This window comes from Haliaeetus leucocephalus, unplaced genomic scaffold (genome assembly GCF_000737465.1).
Source record: "Haliaeetus leucocephalus isolate CR32 unplaced genomic scaffold, Haliaeetus_leucocephalus-4.0 Scaffold229, whole genome shotgun sequence".
NCBI classification, from domain to species: domain Eukaryota; kingdom Metazoa; phylum Chordata; class Aves; order Accipitriformes; family Accipitridae; genus Haliaeetus; species Haliaeetus leucocephalus.
The window spans coordinates 8,674,374-8,696,574 of NW_010972665.1; the positions used below are offsets into that span (position 1 = coordinate 8,674,374).

General features: G+C 42.2%; 1 protein-coding gene across 1 annotated transcript; it reads left to right on the forward strand.

Moving 5' to 3' along the window:
* Positions 1 to 538: 538 nt before the first annotated feature.
* RGR (retinal G protein coupled receptor) lies at positions 539 to 18,412 on the forward strand. Its single transcript, XM_010567853.1, has 7 exons — positions 539 to 713; positions 3,713 to 3,869; positions 5,545 to 5,666; positions 14,566 to 14,719; positions 15,304 to 15,421; positions 16,972 to 17,085; positions 18,069 to 18,412. Exons 1-7 carry the CDS (start codon positions 635 to 637, stop codon positions 18,210 to 18,212), a joined length of 888 nt encoding a protein of 295 aa, XP_010566155.1. The 5' UTR covers positions 539 to 634; the 3' UTR covers positions 18,213 to 18,412.
* The last annotated feature ends 3,789 nt before the right edge of the window (positions 18,413 to 22,201 follow it).

The following is a 22,201-nucleotide window of genomic DNA, read 5'->3' on the forward strand; positions in this document are numbered from 1 at the left end:
CCAAAATCAGTAATTTTTAAGTTTTGCTTTTAATCAGGCTGTGCCAGCGTGCACCTCAGTTAAGCCTCAGTTATGAAGAGGAGATATGTAATATACAGAATAGTCATTGCCAGAAAAATACACTGCCCAGTTTCTAAAAAGGGGTGATGGGAAGACCTATATGCTGCAGAAATTCTTGGTTCATACTTTTCCCCTAATTACCAACTCAATGAGTGCCCCTTTGTTTTTCAGGTCACTCCCCAATTATATATTACATGTTTCCTTCATTCCACAACCTTTAATTCTTTTCCAGTGTTGCAGAATTAACTGGACAGGGTTCTTAATCTTGTCTCTACAAAGAACTTGTTGTAATTGCAATGAATGCTTTCATTTTGCTGGTGTCTGAAATACGATTTGCAGGGAAAGGGGGAGTGCGGGTTGATGCTAGTCCCATCGTTAATAACATTCTTGCGGGGATTGTAGTGGTGGGAGTAAAAATCCCAAAGCTTTTATATAATAATGAGCATGTGTCTGCACGTGAGCTGCTCCTTTAAGAAGCCTTGGGCTAGTGGAAGAAGGGGGATCCAGAGAAAAGGCAGCCCTACAGCTGTAACAGAGGGCAGAGGTTAAATCTGTTGGCATTTTTATCGCAAGTATGGTCACTGCGTACCCTCTCCCTGAAGGCTTCACTGAATTAGAGGTGTTTGCCATCGGCACTGCCCTGCTGGTAGAAGGTAAGCTCGGCGCAGGACCTCAGCAGCAGTAAGATTTTTGCCCCTATTATTCCTGGTGGGAGGGGGAAAGAAAATTGAAGTAAACAGCAGCATTTGTGGTATGCTGACCCAGAGCTATGGTGGTTACTGTGGCTATATCACCAGTATTTCTGGTGAGTAAATCGGGGTGAGCTGCAAGCTGTTTGCAGTGAAGATCTGCTCTGTATACATTGCTGCCCTATGGCAGGAAGTACTTGCTACTTAGCTTTCTTATCAAGAATTTGGGATGTAAGATTTTGTTGTTGACTTTTAAGGCAATTTTATCTTCCTCAGGGGAAGGATGTTGAAATGACTGATAATCTCTCAATAAAATTGGGCTGCTTGTTTTGTGGGCTGTGATGGCTGTTCTGTAATCAAAGATGATAGGTCCAAAATAGTCTGTTAACTGTGAGCATACCTCCAGATTGCATTGGTAGTGCTGCAGTTAATGGCTGCTGGGAAAAAGTAACCAACAGAAATATAGTTGCATGAAATTTAAAAGCTTTCACAGTGTTAAGAAGCAAAATTTGAGGTAGGAGACCGTATTCATTTAATTTAGCCAATGTGGGCTTTTCTTAAGGCGTGTGCCACTTTGTTGAGATACTGCAACAAAACCGTGAATTTGTATCTACCTGGCAGCTAGCGAAGGACAGGCTTGTAGCTAGGATTATTTTGGTGTCAGTCGCTGGAGTCTCTTCTGAGCTACATCCCAGTCAGGGCCTGGGACTCCATCCCTGCATAGTGCTGCTCAGCTGGGGGTGCAGGGATCGTGGGCCCCAACAGTAGAGGAGGAGAAGCTGTAAGCACCATCAGAATGGGATAAATGCTCATCATCTCACCCCATGAACGCAGAGCATGGGAGAAAGGAGGATGCCCGCCCTCTCCTTGCAGGCGAGCTCAGCTGGAAAGCAGCATCGTATCTGCCTGCAAAGGAAAGCTGGAAGAGCTGTGTCAGAAACTCTTCCTTGGAAGAGAGCGAGCGAAGAAGAAGCTTCTACTTCTGGCCCATGGGTGAGCTGCTGCCCAAACAGACAGTTCAGGGCTAAGCCTGGCCAACAGCCATTAAGCCATCTGCAGGTCCTGGCGTGACTTTACCCATCGTTACCGAGTGGTGAGAAGTGGCAGGAGGACAGGGACACCGTTGGGTGCTGGCAGAGGCCAAGAGCCGGGGAACAGCTGGTTGTGGTACCACGGCCCTGCCGGCCCTCACCTGCCCGCACACCCACCTGTGCTCAGGGGCTGCAGCCTGCCAGGGACCTGCAGTTGTTGAAGTCCAAGCAAAGTACCTGCTGGTAACCTTCCCTTAAAGCTACACGTGGTCTAACACACTTATGTTTTACTAAACACAAATATTTTCTATAGGGTTTTAGGCAGAATGTGCCCAGCGGATTGGCAAAACAACTCTTTGTCATCTGACTTAGAAGATCAAACTAAATAATTAAAGATTAATTCACTTTCTCAAAGTCTCTGAGAGAAAGGCAATGAAGACCTCCTTTTTTTGCTGCAGCTTCTAAGTGCAGTTTGCAAAAAAGTTGTGGGGAAGAGGAAAACCTTGCATTCACTTTATTAACTGGACACATCTGCTGTTCTAAAAATGAAAACTCAGAGCTATCCTTTTTTTAATTTAGTAAACTCTCTATTTGTACACTCATGATGGCCTTCAAGAAAGAAGAGTGGGATGAAGCCTGGAGGTTCCAAAAATGGGGGAAAGATAGCAGAAAGCTGATACAGTAATAACTCTTCAGCTCTACTCTAAATATGGTCACAACATACCTCTCCTAAAAGCTTCACTGCATTTGGGAGAGTTGGCAGCAGTTTTACCCTGTGGGTGGGAGGTAAACTGGCAGGGAGGAAATAAGAACAGCAGAGCTCCAAGTATTTCTCCTGGAAATATTATGTTATATGTTGTGTAATGAAAGACGCACATCAGCTGTTACTATGGTTATCCCATCAGCCATTAATGCAATTAAGGTAGGAGCAGGATTTCTGACTAGACAAAATCATCCATCTTATGTAACTGCAGAATTAAGACAATGAGCATAAGTAACTATACTACTTTACAGAATTAGGGGATATGGATTTTTTTTCTGCACTACATAATTTCTCTTTCCAAGAAGAACACAAAGACAGACACACTGCCTCTCATCTAATTGAGACTTAGAGATGGGATGTGGAGTCAGAGCCTCATCAGAGCTAAAATAATTCAGGTCATCTTGAAAAGGACATTAAAGGACAAAGCTTGAGTTTAAACCAGTGAAGAAGAGGTTTCAGGCTGGTACAGCTCTGTTCCGGGTGAACAGCTGGGGTTGCTTGGATCCTCCTCTGAGGACCAACATTAACTTATTTTTTAAAATCTATCAGTGACTGCTTTTTATAATTAGATTATTCCTTTCCATGTATAGTCTATTGACGAAGGGCAGTAATAAGATTGAGCTGGTGTGATTCAAGCACTGTCTAGGTTAACCTTAGATGGAAGCCCGAAGGGAGGCAGGCTGACTGAAAAACGGCTAAGGGATTTCTATGCTTAAACACAAAAGAATGTTACAATTGCTATTAAACACAACCCATTTCTCTACCAAAGACAGGCCTGGAGATGTGTGCACCAGAAGCACGTGCTGGCTGTCAGCCCCTCTGAAACTGCCTCCTCTGCATCTCCCTCGCTCTGACTCATGTGTCCCTGGATAGAGCCTGGAAATCAGGTTTCTCTATTAAAACAAAAGGCAGAATTACAAATAAGATTAAACCATTTCTGCTCCACATGACTGGCCATATCCCTGATGTGGACAGCAGCTTCAGCTGTCACCTATGACTTCTCTCCTGAAAGTCTTTGTAACTTGCGTGCAGGCTGTGACCGCTACAGATATATTCCCTGTGCATAAGTTTCCACAGTAATAATTGTTCTCTCAATAAAGAAAACAGCAGTATCGTTGTAGATATTTTCCATTTCCGGTTGAATCACGCCAAACAATTCTGTATTTCAGCCCTGCTTGGCTTCTGTCTGAATGGCTTGACAATTATTTCTTTCCGAAAAATCAAAGAACTCCGAACACCCAGCAATCTGCTGGTTCTCAGCATTGCACTGGCTGATTGTGGGATCTGCATCAATGCATTCATCGCTGCCTTTTCCAGTTTCCTAAGGTATATCTTCTTTTTCCTAAAGGATGCTCAGAAGAACAGTGTGAAAATTAACAGCTTAAGTTCTAAGACGTCAAATTAATTAAATTACTCTCTTTCTAGCATACCACCTAACCAACCTTCTCATTTTCTCAATCTGAAACAGCAAAATGAAACTATATAGTTCTACCAGGCAAGTAAAAAAAAACACTTTACTGCATATAATCACTGACAGATTATAAGACTGATTATAGAAGACGTTTAACCAGACAGCTTTACCAGTGGCTATAGTAGAAGCTACTTGAATATCAAAATAGTAGTACATCTTCATTTGACTAAACCTCTAGATTGACCCCAAATTTATCTGCAACTCTTTCTGGTTTTTTATGAACCTTTCTATTAAAGCACTTGCTTGAGAAGCTTCTGGAGAATGAAAATGCAGATCTGTTAGCAGGGAGGTCACATCAGTTATGACACATTTGATTTTCCACATTTTCACACACATCAATCATTTAATCAGAGGACAGAAACAATATCAAGCATTTCAGTGAATAATTGCAACAAACAAATCACAAGCAAACCATACTGAAAAAACCCACCACCCTATAAAATAGATGATGAACAATTCCATCTAAGTAGCATATTTTTAAACCCTGGAAATACCTTTAATAGAGAACAGAAATACATTTCAAGCCAGAATGTGACCATTTTATTCTCTCTTAATGGATATAAAAACATTTTCACAAATTAACAAGTCAATAGCTCCAGTGAGGCCTTATTCAACACTATTTTACCTCCTGTATAGGTGACTCTTGTTTCAGACACTTATGTCTTACTGAAGTCAGTAAAGATGACTTTACTGAACTGGAGCTGAGAAGCTAAGGTCAATACATCAAAATGAGCTTGGTTTTAACAATTGCAGGACCTTTTCTTTTAAACGGGAGCAGAAGTTTCCCAGCCTCCCAAGCAGTCAGCTATCTCCTGTTCAAAGGGACTTCCAGGGGTAGTCTCCTAATGAATTATACTGGTGTTCTGTAAATACATGAGAAAGGAGATTGCTGAAGACTTCCACCTCACAGCCAGCTTTATGAGCATAAGAGTCAGGTTAGATGAACACAGAAAGAAAAAAAGCTGTGGCTCCTTGCCATGGGTGACCAGGATATTGAAGGCACATGTCAGCAGATGTCTGCCACATGAGACATCTCATGGTTCTTTTCATTCTATGTCTGCAAAGACATTTGAAGGCCTTGGTCTTGCTATCAGGAGTATTTTTATGTGTTGTGAGCTTTTGTATTGTGTTGCATGGTGAACACTGACTTTCCAGAAGGTTATTACTCATTTGCTACTTTCACATGTTGACAAATTGGCTGCTCCCAGTGGGTGCAAATTTTGAAGATATGGATAATTGGATGAAATGTAGATTTCAAATTAAAAAACAACTTTCCAATACATAAATGCAGAGTTATATTTTCTTCTCCATATTAAGAGTAAAAATAGCTGTTGTACTGTATCAGACACTGCAGCAAGATAAATGCTGGCAAATACCTAAAGGTAACCACAGCAACATCTTTCACAATGTTTCTCAGACTTAGAAAGCATGGGCACAGGCTATCATTTTACCCTCTCCATTAATGCAATTTCCAAACATGTCTTCACCTTTTTCTATCATTTTCTTAATATATTCTGTGTTTGTTGACAGATACTGGCCCTACGGCTCTGACGGCTGTCAAATTCATGGATTCCAGGGCTTCTTGACAGCACTAGCCAGCATTAGCTCCAGCGCTGCAGTCGCCTGGGACCGTTATCATCACTACTGTACAAGTAAGGGCTATAATTTACCTAGCAACCTTACCCAGATCCTGCTATAAGGCAACTTGCTTAGATTTCAGAGAATCAAAGCAAGCACATATTTATTATCTGCTTATCTTATGTGTAAGTTTATTTATCTTACACAGTAGAGAGAAAGTAAATACAAACAATCTCTCCAAAGGACCCAAAGGATCTCTTCCCATACAAGGGGCACTAACCAATGACCTTCAGGAGATCTTTCCTCTTCCAGATCACATCCAAGTTGTGACCCTCTTGCCATGCTTTCACTTTGTCCATAAGTAATCTTCAGTGTCCCAAACAAAATCCAACTCCTCATATTGAAAAAAAATCTATGTACCTTGGGCTTCTATCCAACACCCTGCTGTGTACCAAACAGATCTTCATACCCATGCAGAGTTTGCTAATTACAGATAAATTTGGTGTAGCTAGAGAGCTGCCTCTGCAGAGACAGCAGCTGGAACAGAGCCCATGTAAAGCACTTCTGCAGAGGTGCAATGAAGCAGACAGAGCTCAGCAGCCCCGTTGTGCAACACACAGGCACTTTGGGGTGCAAGAGCCATTTGTGGGGTTTGTGCTACGTTCCAGGCCCCCTTATGAAGACTGGAACTCAGTACATTTGTTCCCAAGCAAGGAACAAATTATCTGCAAGTTTCAATAAAAGTAGCAGAGCTATTTTTAAGTACTGATAAGAGGAGGAATATGTTATTTTTCTTCTCTTAGTGAAGGCCATTTTTTGGGTTTTTTCTTGCAATTTAGTTTTTAACTAGCTCTGACACCTTATCTGGATTTAATGGAAATCTAATATTAGACAGGGAAATCAACCCAGAAAATTTGCCTTTTCTGGTGGACTTATGAAAGCATATTTTTTATTTAGGTGAGAAACAGAGATTGACAGGATTGTCAAATATATGGATTTGTAGAGATAGATATACTCTGTCTTTTATCATAGAAATTCCTCCCAAACTTTGGCAGTACTGGATTTACGCATTCATGTAGCATGAGTGGAAATTTCTGCTGAATTAGGGTGCTGAGGTGGATTTGGTGTTTGCAGAGACTGCTAGGGTTTGTGCTGGGACTCCAGCTGTGCTCCAGCCACCACTGCGGATAGGGAGAACAGGGGGATAACTGTATTCTCTTAGAACAGAAGTCAGGAAGCACAGCAAGGGGCATTATCATCTGCTGTAAAACAAACTAGCAGCCTTGTGAGCACTGGAACTGGCAAAACCTGCTTTCTTGTAAATATGGTGCATAGGGATGACGTTGTCTTTTGTCTAATAAGATAGGCTTGTGCTGCCTGGTCTATGGGTTCTTTCACGGGGCCTTACCTCTCCCCAGACACCAACTTTCACAGTAAATGCAGCAACTTAGTACCTGTCAGTCCCCACTTCCCTCTCCAGTTTCCTTCTAAGTAGCCAATGTTTTCAACAGTTATTAGGAGAGGACCGAGTGACAAACACAGGGTGTACAATCTCATGGCCCTCATTAGGAAAAGGGAAAGAGACACGATATGAAATATAAACTTATTCTGAAAGGACATCCTAGTACTCTGTAATGCCAGGAATGCCCTAATCCGTACTATTTGGCCATTTTGGCAGTCATGTGGGAGCCACCTGGGAGAAATGGATGAGGTCCTCCCATGAAGATCTGCAGCTTTCATGTTTCCTGCTAAAGCCAGGCTCTTTCCAGAGGAGTAAGGAGTCTAGAGCACCTCACATGACCACACTGTTCCCCAAAAAATTGTGTCCCTTTAGCAATGTTGATAGGCAAATGCAGTCCTCCTTTTCTTTTGCTAAAGCACAGGTTGCTCAGACCACTTCACAAAATATTTTCTAAATGAAAATGTAAAATTTGGCTGGGGAAGAAACTGCTGAGCTGCAGTGCTTCAATCCCCTCTGCCGTTAGCACCCACACAGCCATTCGGGCACAGCCACCTTCTGATTAAAGCTGGAAGTGGTAAAACACACCCAGAGCACATAGTGAACCTGTTCAATCTGGTGATCCCATTGAGGGCAGCAAGGTTGCCAACTTTTTGTTCTGCAACTTCGTCAAGAATTCAGCTCAGGCAAGGAAATGGTTATTTTTCATGTCCAGACAAAGGCCCCAACTAATGCAGGCTGTTAGCGAAATCCATACTAACACCCTTTGGACACTAAAATGTGTTTGGAGCTAGAAGAGTAGCACCTGTATTTTACAAGAGAGAGAGCCTGAAAATAAGCATGTCTTTGGAAAGACATTTTACTCTCTGCAACATTGACTTTAATGCTTTTGTGTCATGCGCTCCTCCAGTCAAAAGCATACTACATTAAGAGCACAGGCACAGAGACCCTAAGGGCACAAGCTTCTTTACTTTGCTCAAATTATTACTTAGTGATGGCCAAACATTGCTGCTATTACTGAACATTTGGAACAACAAAACAAAAACAAAAACCCAGAAGGTTTTAAAAGCTCACGCTCTGCGGCTGTTCCAGTAAAACCAGCCCCTTCTAGTTTCATCTTTCACATGCTGATTGTGAGGAAGATTAAGTCATATTTCATAGATCTGATATACCAAGCCTACAAGCTATACTGTGTTCTCAATCCATACATTAAACTCCTGTTGACACTGGTGCGAGTCGCATGCCTGTACAGAAGGTACCAAATACCTTTGCCTAAAAAACAAAGCTATCAACCTTTTATCTTCATTCCCTGGGAGGTGGTACTCCTTCCAAACTCAGTTACATCATCCCCAGTGTTTTTGTTATGTCCTAACAGTTTCCTGAGAAAACCTGTGTTGTGGCATTCCTCAGCTTGGCACTTGATAATCCACTATCTATATTTCTGAGGAAGAAAGAGCTGATGAGAATGTGAGAGATTACTATGATGATGAGAAAAAAGGGGACTTTTCAGCCATTCTGGATGCTAATAACACAAATATGTTCACCAACATCCTGAAAATTAACTGAGTTTTTAAATGTGGAAGTCAATACAACCCCCAGTGACAAAGTGCTAGCCTTTAAAGTGTATTGATATCTAGACATGTAACTCATCAGAAAACAGGCTGATATTGATTGGCATATGGAAGAAAATAGTATGACCACCACACATGACAGAGAAGCTAGAGTTTCAAGACATTTTACTCTCCCCTCTCTTTCTTTCTTCCTCCCAGGCAACCATGCTGGGCAACTCTCTTTTCATCCCCTAAATGTGGCTTTGGGGCCTATGAGATGCTACTTTCATAGCAAGGAGGAGAGAACTGTAGAAATCTGTAGTCTAGAAGTATGCAGTAAGAGGAGAAAAGGCAAGGGAGTCTCAAAGGTTTGAATGTCAATCGCTAGCAAAATGGGAATACTCAAAATTTGATCGTTAGGAGGAAAAGGAGAAAACAGAAGCAGTTTTATGTTAGTGCCTGACAGTGATGGAGGAAAGGGCAAACTCTGAGGAAGCTGTCTATCGATAGCCAAGCATTCAGGGCAGAAGATGACATTTTATATTGTCAGTTCTCCCTGTCTGGCCATTCGAATGAGGAAAACGTCCTGGATTATGTTCTTGACATAGCAAGGGAGGAAGGAAGCAGCAGCCTGGGAGGTCTCATTGGAGTTGGGATCAGGAAGGCAGAGGGCAGCTTGTGGACAGCCCAGGGGGTCAGCAACCAGAAAGCAGGCAGCCACCTGCCACAGAGATGTCTTTGCTGAAGGCATCTCGATCTAATGCACGGTTCATTTTGGTGAGAGGGTAGCACGCTGCCATCAGCAGTTTGTGGAGAGGGGAAGGATCCTGGTCAGTTTTTTTTTCCTTTCAGAACCACCACATACAGTTACAGTTTTAAAAGGAAAGAAAAAAACCTAGAAGATTTTACACTTACATTTAAGAATTAGGGGGAAATGAAAAATCTGAAGTGATTTATGTCAGTATTTTTCTCAATATTATGAAAGAAAAGACAAACAAAATCAGCAAGGATATCACAGCAGCATTCAATTTCAAGAAGCAGAATTGCAGTGAGTTTTATCTAATCCTTAACATTCAAGGAAACCTAGGTTGTTATATCAGTATTCAAAGATTAGCAACTACCATTTGCTCCAGTTGCAGCTGTCAGCTGTCAAATTAGGAGCAACTCCTTACCTCCTGTCACACTTACTGCAGCCACCCTGCCACACTTCCTTCATCTAGTCTTGTACCTGCATCATTTTCCCCTGACAAAATGCCAATGTTTATACAGCTCTTGCATTTTCACTGAAGCAGGAGGTAATCGCCAAGACAGCTTTATGATCATGGAGAACCACAGCAAAAAATTAATGGAGTAAAAAAATCCCTTTATTAGGTTATTTTAAAGAGCTTTTTCTAATGATATGCACAAAAGAAGCTATTACGCAGTGCAGCTTTCTTATTCCTACAAAAAACGAATACTTCTGAGCACCAGTGACTGGTGCTTTTCATACTGCAGATGATGTAGGTACCAAGACCTATTTTACTTATGACTGATACATATTTTCCCTTATAAGACATTCAGATATTTTTGTCTTTGACAAACTTTGCTGATTTTCAGTGATGCATGCTATGAAGCCTGGTACAAGCCATATTGTTCTGTAATATATCAGCTATTATAATTTTATCATTTGCAAGAATGAGGAAAAGGGACGTTTTTCCCTCCATCCTAGAAAATCCTGTTAACCTTTTGTGTGAGAAATTCCTTTTGAACAACAGCCTGAAATCTAGCTGAAAAGTAACCACTGTGTCAGAGATATATTTTTGCTCTTTCTGTGAAAATCAGCTAAATATTTGACCAATTTATAAATCTTCAAAAAAATCTAAATTCATAAATGTCCCCACAGACTAAAGATGGAGAAATAGCTTATGATTATGTCACTAAAAAGTGGCCAGCATAAATAAAAGGATTAAAGTACCATGCTCTATCTAGCACTTCCTAAATTTAAAATTTTGACATCACAATTTTAGTAATCTTTAAAAGATGGGGAGGTTTTGTTTATAAGAGTGACCTCTTTCTGTTCCAAAGCAGTTACAGAAGCCATTTAAAATTCCCTGTATTAATATTTCACTGTATGGAAAAGAGAAGCTTCCCTCTTGCTTTTCAAGCCAGAGAACAAGACTGATTAGACTTGATAGGACCATATTGCCAGCACTGGGCCCTAATCAGGAATTACATCCTTAAGCATATGCTGAACTCCATACATACACATTTAACTGAATTATGACCTACGTAGCTATTACATTAAATTTTGCCAGGCCAAAAAAGGCATTTAAGGTGAAGCAATGGCCTGCTCTGCACAAAAACAACTGAACTGCTCTTGGCTTGCTCTCTTGCTGTCAGGCCTCTCAGAAGAGGACATTTTTGCTATGTGAAGGGAGCACGATTCTTTCACTGTTCTTGTACTGAAAGTATTTTTTCTGGGTCAAACTGAAATAATATCAAGTTTGTTTAATTTTATAGTCATAGCTACTTCTGATGTGTCATTAAATGTTTTCTGGAGGGTCAACAGGCAGCTGATTTCACCAGGACTATTTCACCATTAATCTCATTTTGCAAAAGGCCAAATCGAGAAGGAAAAATTTAATTCTGTTAGTTCTGATTCTCTCCTTTTCTAGTGTCCAAAATAGGACTCCTTAAGTGTGAGGAGAGAGAACACAGGAACTCAGCCCCAGAGATGAGCTTTCCAAACACAGGCTGTCGAGACATGCCCGGTGCCAGACTCCATTATTGCATGGTCCTTTTATTCTGCATCCAATAAGAAAATGGTGTTCTGGAACACCCATGGAAGAGTAACTAAAATAAAGGTTTGTCTTACAGTTTTTCATAGAATAGGCACAAACAAAGCAAAAAAATTTGGAAAATAAAGGGAAAAAAAGAAAGCTAATGGAAATTGAGAAGTGTCGTCTCACTGTGCTCCCCACAGCCCTGCCAGGTGTGTGGGCCTCCCCAGCCGCAGCGGGGGGAGAACTGAGGCAGGGCACTGACAGCCAAAAGCACAGGCAGTTTTCCCCTAGAGCGTCCTATGGGCTCCACTTCTCCTGTTAAAAAACTAAACGTAGAAATCTTCATTAAAGCTACTCTTGATAGAAAATACTTGAAAGCCATTCCAGCAGGAGGCCTCACAACTTTCTTGTCGCCTGCATGCATCCCAGCTGGTAGTACATGGGGCCAGAGGAAAGATGTGGCACCAAGAGACTGGCCACCGTGAAAGACCCCAGAGGTGGTGGGAGCCAGTGGAGCAAGAGCTTCTCCCGCTTTTCTGTGCAAGGCGACAGCAAGGAAGGTGAGATTTCCAGCAGCCCCCCGCCACAAGCCTGCAGGCAGCTGGATCAGCCGCTCTCCGCCAGTGCAGGCACCCACAGGTTGCCTTCAGCATGCCACCAACACTATCCCAGCGGCTGAGGGCAAATTTTGTCAACGCAAGGATCTTTTCCTTACGTGCAAAGATCCATGAGGTGCCAGTGTGTGCCTAGGACCCAGCGGCACTAGAGTGTCTCAGTCAGGGCCCATCGTGTTCTCAGACCTTCACAATATTGCAGTAGTCCATGAAGTGAAAGGATGGGGCGGAAAGAGAGCAAAGTTTCTGCCACAAGGTACCACAAAAAATAATTGGTATTAACTATTTTATAGGAATTGCTGAGAAGCAAAAAACCCCCAAGATTTAGTTTGGCTTTTTCAGACTATCAATCAGGAGCGCTTACCACTTACAAAATTGTATTCCCAAAGCAATAAAGCTACTTTTGGCATGAGCTTGGTTTAAAAGAAACATGATTCAGATCCAGGTTTCAGTGCAGCTGCTTCTGATAATGCCTTCAAAACGCTGCTAGAATACGTAAAACACAAAACAAACCCGACAGCTTATGTAATAAGCTTTCTCCTGATTGAATTTCAAGTTACAGTTGTGTAAAGCCAAGCTACAAGAACTGCTATGTAAAACACAAATGGAAATGGAAACCTTGGATGACTAACAACTCTAACATGCTCATTTGAGCATATACCTAAATAGGACACAGTTCTGAAAGATACAACTTAGGCTACATTGCTTCTTTGGACTTGAAGACTAAGAATAATTACAAGTTACTAAAAAGTTTGACTCGTATTTCTAGTCCTCTAAATCAGAAACTATTCCTTTATTTTCATCTATGTCATTCTAGAGTCATATTATGTCAGTCCAACAAAGCAATATTTGAGCCTCTGCAGACAAAGTATATCTTCTATGTAGGAATCACACAAAAGACAGATATTAGTCATTATTAATCAATCTTCATTAGTAATTCTTAAAAAATAATGTTTTAAATGACTAAAAAATCAATAGATTTTCTGGCAACTACCATATAAAAACACAGAGTATTGAATAAAAAGGATTTTCTTTACTTTTGCCTTGGTATTTAAATTGCAATGTGTACACCTGTCTTTTCCCATAACTAATTTTTGAACACCTGCAGCAAACAAGTTTTCCAAGTTGATTTTTAATGCAATTCAAACTCTAATTCTTTTTCCTGAAGAACCTCTGGAAGATAAGAAAAAGGACAAAGGTAGAATCAGCATTCCTGTAAAAGGACAATTTCACTGACACACCTACTTTATTAACCTTCTTTACAATATACAAGGACAGTACCACACAAAATAGCTACTGGAGAGCTTGCGGTCATTCCCGGAGCTGCTGCCTTATGGGGATCTACAGCCTGGGCAGACCCCACATGCTGTCCACCCACGAGTCAGCCATGTCTGATCCCATGGCAGGGCCTCACCTCATGCACCTCATGCACCTCACCTCCAATCCGTCACCTTTCTGAAAAAGGTCAGAACTGGCCTGAATCTTCCTGGCCTGCTGTCATGATGCTGCTGTTAAGGGCAGACGAAAAGACTGCTTCCCAACCTCAGTGAAAATTACGTCATTATTTCTCCCTAATGGGAGATTTGATTAGAAAGGAGCAGTGGGAAAAGTCACCATGCTCCTTGCTGGTGCAGCTGGTGTCACGGGCTATTCAGCATGGGTATGATTATGGACATTAGCCTCAATAACAAAATTATCGAGGCCTTTTTACCCACAAGCAGCAAGGCTAACACAATGTCCTGCAGCAGTGGGGAAGCCTGCCTGCCTTCTCCATGAAGAAATACTTCCTGTGTCTTCTGAAGTTTCCAATCTTTCATTTCATTCATTGACCTATTTCTGTGGTACTTTCTGGAACTGGATGAGATAGGCACAAGTGATAATTTTTATTCTAAAATGAGAAAAAAATTACTAATGCTGAGCTTCATATTTCCTGTTCCAGGGTAAGCAATGATCCTAAGGTCAAAATAATTTGACCGGCAGTATTTTTAGAACAAGATCTGTTGTTAGGTTGTGTATATAAATTCACACATATATTGATGAGCAGCAATTCTAGAACAGGGGACATTTAATATCCACGCGTGCCCTGCACTCCTTGCAGGGCAGCAAGTAGGCAGGGGCTGGGGAGTGTGTGCAGAGTCACACTTCTGATCTGACCCACACCCTGCAGCAGAGCTCTAATTCTTCAAACGGTATTTATTGCATTGCCCTGTTCCTTCTACTTGCTGCCACATCTGAGTATTCAAACATGTTCCCAAAACACAAGAATATAATGTTTGTAACAGCAGCTGTATCTCCAGTGTGGTGCAAAGCTGAGCAGCAATACAACTTTTGTCTAAGTAAAGCACACAAAAGGTTTTTGCTTACAAAAACAATTTGCTGTTTCCTGAAGGCTAAAAGCTTCCTTCCATATTTTATGCAAGGTTGATTCCTCCAGACTCAAGTCAGCTTCAAGCTACAAAACACAGACAACTGCTTTTTTCTGCCCGAGGCCCAGGGGCCGGGGTGCTTGGCTCTGGCCCCACAGAGCCAGACAGCTTTTCCCAGTGGTTTTGTTATGGGCACGGAGACCCCCTTTTCTCTTCCCGCAGGGAGCAAGATGCAGTGGAGCACGGCCGTCTCCATGATGGTGTTTGCGTGGCTGTTTGCTGCCTTTTGGTCCGTGATGCCCTTGCTGGGGTGGGGGGAATACGACTATGAACCCCTCCGAACCTGCTGCACCCTGGACTACAGCAAAGGGGACAGGTGAGGGCCAGGGCCAGCTCCCACGGGAGGGGGGCTGGAGCTGCCGTCCCCTGGGGTGGCCTCGGCAGCACACCAAACCCCCCAGCTGCCCCCCACCACTGTTGCTGGGGCAGATCTCCCTCCCCAGCGGCTGGGGCGAGGCAGGCACGACCCGAGGCTGCCTTGACTTGCATGGCGGCATGCGGGAACAGTTAAAGGCAGCTTCCTCCGTGGGAGAGGCTGGTGCTTAGGCTTCTGCTACTGCCCTGCTCATCTATAAGTTGCATCTTTTCTGGATTTCGGACTTGAAACTCTTTCAGAATGGCTTTGTTTTCATGCAGTCCAGCACAGATGTCTGAGTAGGGATGCTTGGGTTTAGAAACCAAACACCTGTTGTGATTTTCTACAATACTATCCATCCCACGCACAACAACAACATGGCACAACTCAACCGGCCTTCAGCAAATGCTGCACCTAAAGCATGCTGACAAAACTGGTTTTGGCAATTTTAAAAATACAAGTTAATGAATGTTTACAGCAAGTTTACAGAGATGCCCTAGAGAGGAATTAACAACCTCTTTTTTTTCCCTCCTCACCCTTCCCAGAAACTATATCACGTTCCTTTTTGCTCTGTCCATTTTCAATTTCATGATCCCGGGCTTCATCATGCTGACGGCCTATCAGTCCATACACCAGAAGTTCAAGAAAAGTGGGCACTATAAGGTAAGAAAGCTTCCTCAGCCCCTGCAACCGCCTTGCCAAAATAGGGCTGCATCCAATAGAGACAAAGTTCTCAAAAAGCCAATTTCTTTCACAAAGTCTTTGGCTCAGCTCCTTCTGTGCTAACTCCCCAGTGTTACTTGAGTAAGAGGGTAGTGCAACACAGGATGGGGCCACCCAGAAAGTTTGTGGAAACCCCACCCTTAGAGATTTCAAGATTTGACCATCCGCATCTGCCCTGACCTAGTGCTGTAGACAGTTCCCTGTCAAAGCGCAGGTCAAACTAGTGACCCTGAGGATTCCCCTCCACCAACACTGGTCCAACTCTAGTCACAAAGCAAACACGCAGCATGCAGAATATTTGCTAATAGCATATCAATATTTATGCAGAGAAACTTGCTCAGGAAGTATCATTATTTCTTGCTTTGCTACAGGCTCTTAGCTTATCGCTGACGAAGTCAGCCAGAGCTGCAGCACTGCGAGGAAACACGCAGGCACCCCGTGGGGGGAGAAGGGCCTTTCTGTACATGTCGTGTTTACACTTGGCTGAGGAAATTCAGAAAGCTTTATGAGCTGGAAACAAAGGAATTGCTCTGGTGTGGCAGGTTTATGGGAATGTAATGTGGTGATTATATGAGTTGTTTCCTTGGGTGCAGGCTATACAATCTGGGGCACTATGCATGGCTGGCGGGCACAGCCCAACCCCTGCACTCAGTGAAGACGGTCAGTTCCCAAGGGGGATGTTATACCAGCAAAGAGACAGTCAGGCAGACTGGTTTGTAGCTGCCTGGAATAAATACATGTGCCCTTTACATATTTCTTGAACAAATCTCAGTGTTTGTTATTATAAGTCTATGACCTTTTTTTCAGTGAGTTTATGCAACAGCGTGTGATTTTTTCCTTACGATTTTCTGTAGCTGTGCAGACTAGTTACGATGCAGAAAATTTAAGGATTAAATTATCACTTCCCTATTCATTAGTATTTATAACATATTTGGGAACAGCTCGCCGTGAACACTGTGGATAAGGCCCTAGCATGAAGGACAGAGGAATCCTGCCACTGCAACACAGATGCCACTGCATCCGTCTGTCGCACTGCCATAGTAGTGGCTTAACACAGCTTATTTATCTGCAAGACCCTCTAAGAAGTCAGCAAATTGTCATTCCTTTTTTATCTGTTTTTAAATTTACACATTGCCCTCCCCCCTCAGCAGCAATTACTGGCCACGGCTTCTGTGTCTAGCACACACACTGATTTAACTGACCTACCATAAGGTGCTTTTTGACCTCTGCCCAGGAGCAACTGCCACTCCCCCCCCGGCCCCCGGGAACAGGGCTTTGGGGCTTGCTGCGCAGGCAGTCCTCGATGCAGAGGGAGCTGTGCTTGCACACCTCTGACATCAACAGCAAAGCAGCAATGATATGGTGTATACTGCTGGCCGATCCTCTCCTGCTGCTGAACACAAACCATGGTCTCGCAGGATCTGTCCAATCCTCTTTGTTGCAGTGTGCGGTTGTGAAACACAAAGGAATTTATTGCTCTTGTTTTTCAGTTTAATACCGGTTTACCATTGAAGACGCTGGTTATTTGCTGGGGTCCCTATTGCCTTTTATGCTTCTATGCAGCAGTTGAAAATGTGATGTTCATTTCACCAAAATACCGCATGGTACGTCTATGCCACCTGAGGGAATTCAAACAATGACATTCTCCTTACTGTCTTCTCTCTGTTCCTATGGAACAATGCCAATTTACTCACAATTCGTTTTACTTGCTATATATGTTATATATGTTATAACAAGTAAAACCAATTGTGAGTAAATGTTGTAACTTATGTAACAAGTAGATTGTTTCCTCAAAGCATTCTGTTCAGCTACCACTTTTGAGGCAAAACAGCTGAGCATGGTGATATAAGAGGTATTATATTACTGCTTTGATCCAGCAACAATTTAGGAAGCTGGGGGGGGCTTTCTTCAGCAGTCAGTTAGGGGTCTGTAGCCTGCACTCCTTCATGGTTTGTAAGAGTTTTTTGTGTCCTTCCCAGAGTCAAGTACCAGCTCAAAATTTTCAATTTTGAAGAGACTGTTTGTCTCATTCATTTTTCTAATACTTCTCTCTCCTCAGGGAAGCTGCAACTGATCACTCTTAGGGTTATGCTGCCTCTTTTTTTTCCTTTTTTTCTATGAGTCTTCGCTCCAAGACTGCCTCTGGGACTCAGTAATATGACATGAAACCTTTCAGCTTTCATTCAGTCCCCAAGAATCAGCCCAGTTTCAGCTCACCAAATGCATTACTGTACTTAGGTATTCAGTATCCCACGTAAAACGTGTTAGCAATATCAGACCACTTAGCTATCGGAAGGTGTCCACGGCATACCCTTCACTCCTCCTAAGAGTTTGTATTCACTGACAATTGAAATATCCCAGTTTCAGACAATGCTGATCTAAATTCTTTCTTCTGGAGACTATAATTGCCTGAGCAAGGGCCTCCAACTGACCAAATTGTTTTTACCACTCATCTCTCCAGGGGTAGCAAGCTCCTGTCATTGGAGACAGGCACTTTTTTGGTAAAGGGAAACTGAGCCTAGGCTGAAATCAGTCCATTGGCTTCTCAGTGCATTTTGCTATTAATAAATATTGTGTCTCACAACAGATTCCTGCTGTTATTGCCAAGACTGTGCCAACAGTGGATGCCTTTGTATATGCCCTGGGGAATGAGAACTACAGAGGAGGAATATGGCAGTTCCTCACAGGACAGAAGATTGAGAAAGCAGAGGTTGATAACAAAACTAAATAACCCATTACGGCATTAAGCAAAATTAATGCAAGTACATCACTGAAAGCAGAACACTAGAGGAAACTGTGTGCATTCTCTGATATGTACGTGCAAAGGTGGTTCCACATTGGAAAGGCCCTGCATTGGCTACAAGCAATGAAGTACTGAAAGAAAGCCCTCCAGATAACTGTCCAAACCATCAAGAGCTGCTTGTCAAACAAGCTGCCTTAAATCTGTGTTGATTGTTATCAGTCTTATTTTATATGTCACTGCAAATAAACTATGTGCTGGAAAGCATTTTTTTTTTCCTGATACACTAACATAAAAGCTCAGCAAATTAACTAAAGCAGGGTATTCGTTTATCCAGTGAGGCCTCCTCAAATCAACCCGTGCAGTTTGTCCATATGGTAATGTCTGGATTACCAAAAGATTAAAAGAGTATCCAGTATTACACCACATTTCTGTATAAAGAGCTTGTTCATCTGAACAACGCATTTTCAATGCACCCAAAATGGGTGTTCCCAAATTTCCTTGATGAATCTGCCATCTTAATTCCATAAAAACATTTTAGTAGGCATTTTACCCCAATAAGGAATATTAGCTTGGCTCCTATTCAAATGAATTAGTGTGTGATATTCAGCTTTGTCACACACTAAACTGCATCAGATTTTGCAGCTGCTGCTTACCAGGACAATCAACAAGCTCGTAGTCCATCATAAAAACATTCATCTTTTTATCAAACACTAAGCAAAAACTGAAGGGAGGTATGGGTCAGATTCTGTTCTAAAAATGTCATAAGAATAAAAATTAACTTCCCATCTGCCATTAAATTCCCCTACACTCTACATAAGTGAGAACAATCACTGAAACAGTTGTGACTAAAGACTCAGAGCAATTAAAAAGCCACTTATTTTATAATTATCAGAACTCATATATTTTAAACGATTAGAAATGTCCATCTTAAATGTTTGTATTTGCTCATGTTGCTTACATTGCCTACAGGATGAAAAACTGTCAGTTGATGTTGCCTGTTACTACAAGATGTGTTTCAGAATGACCCATTTGCAAAAAAATGTGCATGAGACAGAATATGAGAGATTTTGCGTACAAAAAGCCAAACCTAATTGATTCTTACAAGGATCGTATAGTTCATTTCCAAGTATTGATGGTGAAAGAGCTTTTGAAGCTAACCAAAGAAAAAGCTGATCTGTTCCTATGATGCTTTCCAACATAATAGAAGGCAAACCAGTTGTGCATGGGTTACAAAAGGGTAAGGAAAAGTGGTTGTGTATGGGTTACAAAAGGGTAGATGGTGCAGTCCTGGAAGCTAACCAGTCAGGGGGTAGAATGGACATTCCCCTCATGGCTGGAGATAGGAAATAAATGTCATTTTGTTGGAAGTTAACCAGTAGGATCCCATTCAGAGATGTGCTTTGGGACTTGTGAGGCTCAATTTAGTCACAAACTACCTGACAGAACAGTGAGTTTTGCCATGACAAAGTTGTTCAGAATAATCACATCTAAAGCTGACAGCTAAGACTTACATCTTAGCTACACGTAATATTAAGTGAGCAGATGACAAAATGTTTGCACTGATAAGTGCAAAATAAAGTATGGGCACAAAATTACCTTTAAGTATGTATCTACAGTGATAGGCTCTGAATATGTAATTATCTCTTTCTCATGAAAAAGACCTGGGCAGGCCTTGAAATCATCAGTTTACTTGTCAGCAGGGTCACACTGACAAATCCCAGCAGAATGCTAAAAAACACCAATAAAGGAATAGGAAGCAAAAGAGGACACATGGTCACACAACTTGAAAGCCACTGTGCTTGGACTTACTGAATAGGGTGCATAGTTTGGGTCATTCCAACTCACAGAGGATATAGATAAGCTGGAAAAGGGCCACAGGGATGATCAAACATAGGGAGAAGCTTGAACACAGTAGGGATGAAATGAAGGAGGGTGCTGGCTCGGAAGAGGTAGCTGGTGAGGAGACCAGAGACAGGCTTATTGAACCAGGGGTTCAGGGGATGTGAGGATGGAATGATTGTTTGCTTCTTCCAACAGCACAAGAACAATGGGACATGCAGTAAAATTAAATTGAGCTGTGTATTTTCTGAAGATTGCAATTTGAGGAGTGTTCTTCATGTTTGCCTACTGAAACACATTGTGGCTTACATAACAATACTGTAATAATGTAATAAATAACAGCTTAAGACATTTGGTTAGGGTCTGAGTCCCCTTTGGCTTAACAGGAACATAACTCAGGAACTCGTCTCAGGCTTTGGCTCTTAGTCCATTTTCAGATTGATTTTTTACTTGCTTTTACTGTAAACCTTTTATTGTGGGAGTAGAAAGCAGCAGAGCTGTTTCTTCATTCTGTTGGACAGCTACAAATATTAATGCACTTCTGTTTAGGTTTGTGTATTCTTTTTCATATTTGATTACTGAAAGCTAGTGATGGGTAAAGCTGAGTATTATTACCTAGTGAGCATAAAGTTGCTAGTGGTATTCAAGCCTCGAGAGGAACAGAGCCTCTGTCCTAAGCAGTAACCAAAGCTGTCCTCTAGGGCCACACTGAAGAAATGCAAGGTAACCAAAGTCACTGAGATCTTTCAGACCTAGGGATGGTGCAAAACTTACAGATGTGCTTTGAAGAACATGGGACGTGTTCATATAGCCCAGTGTAGTGGTATAAGTGAGACCACAGCAGAAGCAGTACAGTGCCTTCCAGTGACGTGAGAACAGGCTGTCCCACCCAAGAGGGGCCTCCCACAGCTCTCTGGAGTGAGACCTCACTTCAGATGGTTCCCTATGCACTGTGTTGCAGTGAGTAGCTTTGACCTCCTGTTGCTCCCATCTGCTCAGAAATCCCACCTTGTTTCATTCTGCACCTCCAAACCTAAAGATGTACATAAAACCTGAATCATTTCTCCTGTCATTCTTCTCCACCCTAAATACCTTAAACGAATGTTTCTCAACCAGTCAGGCCCATAGCTGCCCCAGCCTAGGGGCTCTTTCATACAAGGTACAAAGGCTCTTGACTGAGTGAAGAGGCAAACAAGCAGTTGAACAAACTGAGTGGACTTAAATATCTCCTCAGGTCTGGTTCATAATGCCTCGGCTGCTGAGTTCCTACCAAAGAGTGGAGGAAATGAGGTTGCTTGTGGGTCATTTATTGGATCATGGATAATCTTACTCTCTCCACAAAAAAAAAAATGAAACAAACAAAAAGAGACAGAAATAAACATCAAAGTTTCCAGAAACTGGTCACCAAGGCAAAAATTCTCTTCTAGCTATAACTAGTTCTCACCACTAATTTATCCACATTAAGAAGAACTGGCTGACGACCACTAAAAAGCACACCAACAAGTGTGCTGTTTCTTTCAGAAGAATGAAAGCAAACTGCAGTGCATCAAGAAGCCAAACACATACGCCTCCAGTTAATTACACAGTTTATCCTTAGCACAATCAGCCTTCACCACAACAGTGCTGGCCTGCTGCCCTCTGGCACTGCTGGTTGTCCAGATCTTGCCAATGAATATCTGCTACCATCCTGATAAAGCCTGTCACAACAAGGTCCCATATCTCAAGTAGGTTATGTTGAAGCATGCAAAATCCCATCGTGTTTTCACATTCTGGAGAATCCCAGATGGCTAGAAACAGGATTTATATTACCCTAACCGAAGTATAGCCCAGGGGGTTATACAGGGTTATACACTCCCATACAGATAGTATCCCACCTACTAACCAAAAAAAAACCCCATAAGAACAAAGAAGGAGAAAAGTGTAACCCTTAGCTGCATTCAGCAACTCAGCTTAAGCCAGAACAGCCAATCTGAACAGCAGTGATTAATACTTGTCCTGTCACTAAAGATAAGTGGCTACCACATACCCACTTTTAAAAATAATTAGATGGTACTTCAGGCTACTTCATGTTAGCTATTGCAGCCCTTTGTTAGGGAGGGTTTGGATGATTGCTCATGATCAAAATAGAAGAGGAAAGT